The sequence below is a fragment of the Cupressus sempervirens genome, chromosome 3 (assembly GCF_028749045.1).
Source record: "Cupressus sempervirens isolate cs-2001-9-10 chromosome 3, ASM2874904v1, whole genome shotgun sequence".
Lineage (NCBI taxonomy): Eukaryota > Viridiplantae > Streptophyta > Pinopsida > Cupressales > Cupressaceae > Cupressus > Cupressus sempervirens.
Genome location: NC_143120.1, coordinates 583,774,037 through 583,782,188, shown reverse-complemented (window position 1 = coordinate 583,782,188; position 8,152 = coordinate 583,774,037). Strand labels below are relative to the sequence as shown.

General features: G+C 35.8%; 1 protein-coding gene across 1 annotated transcript; it reads right to left on the bottom strand.

Annotated features, from left to right (window-relative positions):
- Positions 1-633: 633 nt before the first annotated feature.
- LOC149567772 (protein C2-DOMAIN ABA-RELATED 3-like) lies at positions 634-1,854 on the bottom strand. Its single transcript, XM_089821025.1, has 4 exons — positions 1,721-1,854; positions 1,414-1,620; positions 1,194-1,292; positions 634-1,043 (listed from the first exon to the last, which is right to left on the bottom strand). The coding sequence occupies exons 2-4, from the start codon at positions 1,513-1,515 to the stop codon at positions 798-800; spliced, it is 447 nt and encodes a 148-aa protein (XP_089677151.1). The 5' UTR covers positions 1,516-1,620; positions 1,721-1,854; the 3' UTR covers positions 634-797.
- Between the last annotated feature and the right edge of the window lie 6,298 nt (positions 1,855-8,152).

Below are 8,152 nucleotides of genomic sequence, written 5' to 3'. Positions count from 1 at the left end.
GTACATTCTAGCTTTAGGTGTTGGGGACATTAACTACATATTATTCAATTGGTGTCATTTTAAATTTATATTTTCTCTTTATTTTATGTGTTCCTTCAAGATCAGATACATCATCTTACACACTTCAACACTATTGAAGTTATACGTTTTGCAATTTTTTTATTTTTGGATCTTTTGTAACTTTTGTGCTTTAGTGATAGTAGTTTAACAGTGCCCTAACACTAAACTGCCCACATCTAGTTCTTCCCTCTTTCTCCTGAAGTGACTTCTAACACTTGATTTCTTAGTATATCTCCTCTATTCAAGGGACTTCCTGCTACTCATATTTTTCTGTGCTGATGACGAGTGGTTCAACAAAGCTCCCTGCTACTACCCCATGCAAGGCAGGGACTTCAGCTGCGCGCAGCCCTTGTTTCCTCTATTTAATAGAACGACGTCGTTAATATAGGAAAAAAAAAGTTTCACTTTGAATCCTTGGTAGCGAGAGGATTCCACTGTAATAGGGATAATTTCCTTGACTCTGAAAAGAAAAGAAACCCCCAGTTTATAAACTGACTTGTGTAAAAAGGCATATCTGTCATGCATCGAGAGATTTTAACCATGGTGGGCATGTTTCAACAATTCAGACAGGGCTGAAGCAAATGTAAAATGTATTGCAGACATTTATAGATAAGAAGAATGCATACATTATACTAGGATAATCATAAGCCTGATCCGGCCTCCCCTAAAGCATTCTGTAAAAGTTGAAGAAAGCATATCAGAAAAGGCAAAGCAGTGTGAGGCTTGAGGCGAGGCCTCTAAGCAGCAGGGTATTCGAATCGCAAGGTCAAGACACCAGACTCAACGTTGCGAAGCTTCAAGCAAGCTTCCTGCACCACTTTCTCCTCGACACGCTTGATGCTGCTATCTCTATACAGGCAGTTCTCCTTGCACGGACACACCACCTTCCTATCTTTTATCTTCTCCTCTACCAGATCCTTCAGATCCATTGTAGCGTTCCCCATCATGTCATCCAGTCCAAATGCATCATGATCCCACACTTCCTGCAAATCATCATTCAACATCTTTCTAAATAAGATCATATGCTCAACAAACTATAAAAATTGACTGTTTCACAGCTAAAAATGTTCTGTATATGTCATTTTGTCAAACAATTCATCTGCAACATAAATAAATAAATGAGGAGATCGTACCACTTTGAGTAAACAACCATTCTTCTTTTCTAAAGGAAATTTAAAATCTTGGTTCCAGACTGGATTCAGGTTATCCTTTATCACTCGAGTTTTCTCCACCTGTGAGAAAAACAGAGTTAAATTCCATATATCTGAAACAGGGGAATGAACAAACCCTAATACAACCTTATATTCGACATAATTGAAGAAAAGATTAAAGAGGTGAAGAGAGAAAACGGACATGGCTGCCGAGCTTGAGGATAACATAAGGATCACTGCTCCTGAAATCTCTAACTACCAAGTCTGATCCGTTCACCACGCGCACTTTGAGAACAGGGGACATTTCCGTTTGCCTTGGCTGATGAATTTCCTTTGTCCGAGGGTTTCCTTATAAAGACGTCTGGCGCCATGGAGCGGTAGCCTAAATCCGAATAAATATCTGCAGGAGCTGAATAAGAATAATGAACATGTCAAAAAGATGAGGACGAGAGTAGAAACGGAAGAATAAGGACATGGAATACTGTAAAGTCATAAAAAAGAGGGATTACAGTCACTCGGTGTTGCAGAAAAAATGGAGAATTTGTTTATCTCTTGCGTCAGAGGAATTTGAGGAGGATGATCTGTCTGGAATAACTTGTAAAGCGGGGAAGAAAATGAAGTAAAGCAGGGGAATATTGGGGTGGTGGGGAAGCTGAAAAGGAGATCAATACTGAAAACGTTTTTCTCGAAAGGTTGGAACCTTGAGGAAAAGAATGTTGGGTGTATATGTGAAGCCCAACACTCTTCAATTTATTATTCATATTTTATTATTGTTTTTCTTTTGAATTGTTTTTCTTCATATTATATATATATATATATATTTATATATTTATATTGGAGGTTCTTTATTTGACATGTATTCAAAGAGCTGAAGCTACAATTGTGATGTAACGTTCAAACATTTACCACAATTTGTGGTGAACCACGATAAAATCGTGTGTTTGTGTCTTTTCTCTTTATTGTTATTTTGTTCTTTCTCAGTTTGCATGTTCAACAAACTTCACAATTGGTATTAGAGCTTGGCATAGGCGTTGAAATCGATTTCAGTGTTTGAAAATTTGGAGTCATGAAAGATTTGCAAGCGCAAAAATTCTCAAGACAGAATTTCAATTTGTGGAAAGTTCAAATGCGTTCATTGCTAGTCAAGCAAGACTTGGCAGTAGCAATTGATGGAAAAGCAAAGAAACTGGCTGTAATGAAGGATGAAGACTGGGATAAAACTGATGAGAAAGCAAAGGCGACAATCTTTCTTTGTTTATCATAGAATGTTTTATTCAATGTTCACAACGAATCTACGACCAAGGAAGTTTGGGATAAATTTCAAAGTATGTATGAAACAACCTCAACTGAAAACAAAATATTCATTATGAAGAAGCTCTATAAGCTGAAAATGAAGGATGAGACTGCAACGTCAAATCACATAAATGATTTGAACACTTTATTATGTCAAGCAACCTCGGTTGGCATGACACAAGATGGATGAATCTAAAGCTATCATCTTGTTGTGTTCATTACCTGACAATTGAGATCTTGTTGTTACAGTAGTTAGTACTTCTAACTCCTCAAAGAACAAGCTGGTCTATGATGAAGTTATGACAACTCTACTTAGTGAGGATATGCAAAGAAGCAACAAGGAATCCTCATCCGGTGAAGCCTTGATGGCGGTTAGCATCGAAAATAGAGGAAAAAAAAATCATCATAGAAGATCAAAATCAACTAGGTGCTTGAAGTCAAGGGAAAGGAAAGGAGGAGACTGACGGTTTTGTAGCAAAAGTGGTTACGTGAAAAAGGTTTGTAGAGGTTATAAAAGGCACAAGAATGAGTGTGGGAAAGTCAAGCCAACATCGTCTATGACAAAGATGATAGTGTGCCGATTTTATCTATAATCGAGACTACTTCAAGCTCATGGGTTTTGGATTCTAACGCATCATTTCATGCCACTTCATGTACATAATCATTCTTGAATTATTAAGAAGGTAAGTTCAGTGAAGTATACTTGGGTGATAATAAAGCATGTGAAATAGTAGGCAAAGGAGATATTTTATTATTTTTGAAAGGAGGTGTTAATGACTATTAAAAAATGTGTGTCATGTTCCAAAACTAAAGAGAAATTTGATTTCTGTACGTCACCTATATGCACAACGTTTTGTCACTTCTCTAACCAATTTATGGAAAGTCACAAAAGGATCCATGTTAGTTGCAAAAGGAGACAAGATTGAGAGTTTATATATTGTAGAAAATATCAGTGAAGTGGGGGTTGTCATGATAGTTGAAGATAGCAATTTAGAATTGTGTCATCAAAGGCTCAATCACATGAGTAAAAAGGGCCTTGCTATTATGCATAAGAATGAGAAATTATTAGGGCTAAAATCAGTTGACTTACAATTTTGTGAACATCGTCTCTATGGAAAATAGAAGTGGATCAACTTCTTGAGAACCAAACATGAAAAGAAAGGTACTCATTTGGAACTTGTTTATTCCAATGTGTGCGGACCCACCGAGGAAAGCTCTATTGGAGGAGAAAACTTCTTCGTTACTTTCCTTGATGATTACACAAGAAAGGTATGAATTTACATATTGCATAAGAAATCTGATGTTTTCAGCAAGTTTAAAATCTTTAAGGCTTTAGTTGAGAATCATATTGGCCACAAAATAAAGTGCTTGTAAACGGATAATGGAGAAGAGTTTGATTCATTTTGTGCAGACAATGATATTAGTAGAATTAAGATTGTTGCATTCACCCCACAAGAAAATGGAGCAGCAAAGAGGATGAATAGAACAATCCTTGAGAAATCTCATTGTATGCTTTCTAATGCCTGTTAAGGAAAATAGTTTTGGGCAGAGGCATGTAATACAATAGTATACTTAATCAACCGAAGTCCCTCTTCTCAGTTGGACTTTGGCATACTAGAGAAAGAATGGTTGGGAAAGAAAATCACATATTCTCACATCCAAGTGTTTGGATGTGAAGCTTATGTACATGTTCCAAAGGAGAAAAGAAAGAAGCTTGATCCAAAATCACAAAAAAACATATTTGTGGTCTATGGTGAAGACTATTTCAGTTTCAAAATATGAGATCTAGTTCATAAGAAAATTATTTGAAGTAGAGATGTTGTCTTCAATGAGAAGGTATTTCCAGCATTACACAATGAAGAAAAAATGGTATGTGAATAATGCCCCATTTCTCTATTTTTTATAATAATAATGCTAATGGGAATTAGAAAAATGTTTCTACAAATACTCTATCTCCCACTTCAATTCCAAGTCCTGCCCCTCTTTCCTCCTCATCTACAAGTATGTGGAATCAAGATAATGAACATGGTAATTATCAAAGCTAGAGTGATAACACCCCATCCTCAAACTACAATCAAAACACAGAAGATAATCTTTTCTTTGGGTACAGAGAAAGTGGAAAATATATTTAGCAAGGAAATCTCTTTGTTGATGTTGCAGAGCACATGTCACTCATGGGTGAGATGGACTCCACACAGGAGCCTCACTTGTGGTCTTCCCCACGCTGCACTAAGCATGACTCAATAGTCAAGTCTATGCAAAGAACCTCAAACGATGGACCATCCACCATTACAACTAGCCATGCAAGAGAACCCCACACCATTGGAAGTCAAAAAATCACCCATGAACTTGGGCCAACAATAGAAAAGAAACCATCCTGTGAGGAGTCCACCTTCCACTCATGGCACATTGAGGTTACTCGTCAAACAAGCCATGCAGGAAAGGTGCAAACTGCTGCCAGACAGCATTCCTAAGATGGTTTTGAACCAAGCTTGCCTGCAGTTGCATTCACACATCTTGAATCAAGTAATGTAGCTGCTAGACCTGTAGATTATGGTCATGACTACTAGTTTGGTCCCCACATGGGTTCAATAATAGAGCCTAATACTCAAAATCACATGAGGATTTCTTTTGACAGAGACAACATCGTTCCAGATGAATATGGTCATCAACAAGAACATGATGTAGCTCTAAACAACCAGATGAATTTGGGTAACAAAAATAGGGGGTTGAATTTGAAATTTCTATATGACCAAAATTCACATAACTCTCATACGGACAACAAAAATAGGATTGAAAGTAATATTCATTCCAATCCCAATGTGGAGAAAATTTAAAATATCAGTATAAATTACACTAATGCACAAAAGAATCATTTCACATCTTCTAAAGGCAATGATTATGAATTACTAAGAAAGACTTCTCATGATATTGACAAGGGACATACTGATGGAAATATACAAAATGGGGATAATGTGCAGGGGCTGAGAAAATCAACAAGATAGAGAAGGCTTCCTACTTGATTCTTTGATTATGAACTCTTGTACTCCGAAGAAGAAGAGCCAAAAATTTTGGTTTTAGACCAAGTTGAACCAACAAGCTTCAAAGAAGCTCGCAAAGCATCAGATTCTCACGAATGGGAGGCAACGATGCAGGAAGAGATGGATTCTCTATTGCAAAACAAAACTTGGGATTTGGTTCCTTTGCCACCAAATCGAAAAGCACTCATAAATCGATGGATTTATTAGTTGAAAGATGAAGGCAAAAATCAGAAGTGGTATAGAGACAGACTAGTTGTTAAAGGTTTCGATCAGAAAAAGGGCATAGATTTCAATGAAATCTTCTCTCCCATGGTTAAGATGACTACAATCTAGGCTATTCTTGGTTTAGTTGCTACTCATGATCTTGAACTTGAATAGTTGGATGTCAAAACAACATTTCTCCATGGTGATTTGAATGAAGAAATCTACATGATGCAGGCTGAGGGATTCATTAAACATGGTAAAGAAAACCTATACTATAGATTAAAGAAGAGCTTGTATGGTCTCAAGCAAGCTCTGAGGTAGTGGTACCTCAAGTTTGATCAATTCATGATTGAAAACAACTCCATTCAATGTGAATCCAATCCATGTGTCTACTACAAGAAGTTACCTAATGATTCCTTTATTCTTTTTTTTCTCTATGTTGATGACATGCTTGTCACTGACTCATCTATGAAGTTGATTTCAGAATTGAAAGAAAAGATCTCAAAAAGGTTTTCCATGAAGGATTTAGGGGAAAAAAAATGAATACTTGGCATGGACATTATCCATGATAGAAACAAGACAGAAATAAAGCTTTCTCAAGATCACTATGTTCTCAAGGTACTAGAAAGATTTGGCATGGCGGATGCCAAACCGATCAACACTCCTCTTGTTGATCATTTCAAATTATCTTTAGCCATGTGTCCCAAGATACAAGAATAAAAAAACTACATGAAGAGCATCCCTTATTCTTTATCAATGGGTAGTCTTATGTATACAATGGTTTGCAATCATTCAGATATTGCCCAAGTAGTGGGGGTTGTCGGCAGATTTATGAGTAATATGGGTAAACAACATTGGGATGCAGTTAAGTGGATCTTAAGATATCTTAAGGGCACTCCTAATTTTGTATTGCATTTTGGCGGCAAATACACTTCACTCAGAGGTTATATCGATTCAGATATGGCTAGAAATTTAGACTATAGAAGATCTACTACTGGTTATGTTTTTACTTTTGTTGGAGCGACAATTAGTTGGGCATCAAAGTTGCAACAGGTGATCTCACTTTCTACTACCAAGGTTGAATACATTGCTCTCACTGAAGGAGAAAAAGAGTTGATTTGGTTGCAATGCCTATTTGCTGACTTTGATAGTCCTCAACAAGGATCAACCTTGTATTGTGATAGTAAAAGTGCCATTGACTTAACCAAAAATATGGTGTTTCATAGCAGGACTAAGCATATTGAGGTATGATATCATTTCATTCGAAGTAAACTTGATGAGGGAAAACTTCAAGTCTTGAAGATTAATACCAAGGAGAATCTAGCTGATGCACTTACAAAGGTTGTTCCACGATAGAAGTTTGAGTTCTGTCAAGCTTTTCTTGATGTTGTAAAGAAATAATAGTGGGGGAATTCAGGGGAGACTCATACATTACAACAATTGGACTTCAAGTGGGGGTTTTTTGGGTGTATATGTGAAGCCCAACAATCTTCAATTTATTATTCACATTTTATTATTATTTTTCCCTCCAATTGTTTGTGTCTTCATTTTCTTTGAGACTCTATGTATATGTATTGGAGGTTCTTTATTTCACATTGTATTCAAAGAGCTAAAGCTATAGTTGTGATGTAAAGTTCATACATTTACATTAATAGAGATCTTCCTTGTAGTGTGGATGTAGCTACAATTTGTGGTGAGCCACAATAATAATTTTTTTTTTTTGTCCTTTCTCTTTATTATTGTTATGTTCTTTCTCAATTTTCACTTTTAGCAAACTTCACAAAGAATGGCTGCTTTCATTTCATATTATTCATATATAAATAACTATATGGAGTCAAATGATATTGTATGAAAATATATGAGATTTATGTCTCCTAAAAGGTGAAAAAGCTTTAATAGAGAAAAACAAAACAAAAAAATGATTGAAGCAAAAAACTAACAAGAAAAGAAGCAATACAACCATAGAGAAATGAGAACACAACAAACAGTTGTTGGAAAAACAACAAAACTAAAGATCAAGAAAGGCTAAGAACCAGAAACAAAGAGAAACATGCTCACTAAGAAGGGGCAAGAGCTCATAGCCTAAAATTTAAAGTTACAAAATTAAAAAAGAGTGAGCAAAGAGGACCATGAAAGATTTAATACAACGTATGTTTTCTTTTAAATGAGAAACCTCCATGCGATCATTAATTTTCATCTATCTATAATCAATTGCAAACCTTCTTTTGAATAGGTATCTATCTCAAAAATTTCTCTCGTATTGAAAAATTAAATTCACATACTATTAATAATCTTTAATAAATGAGAGAATCAATTTTCTACTTGTTAGATTTTATTTATCTATTTGATGATGATTTTAGAATCTCTGGACTTCAATTTTATCAAAATTTCTACCCATGGCCA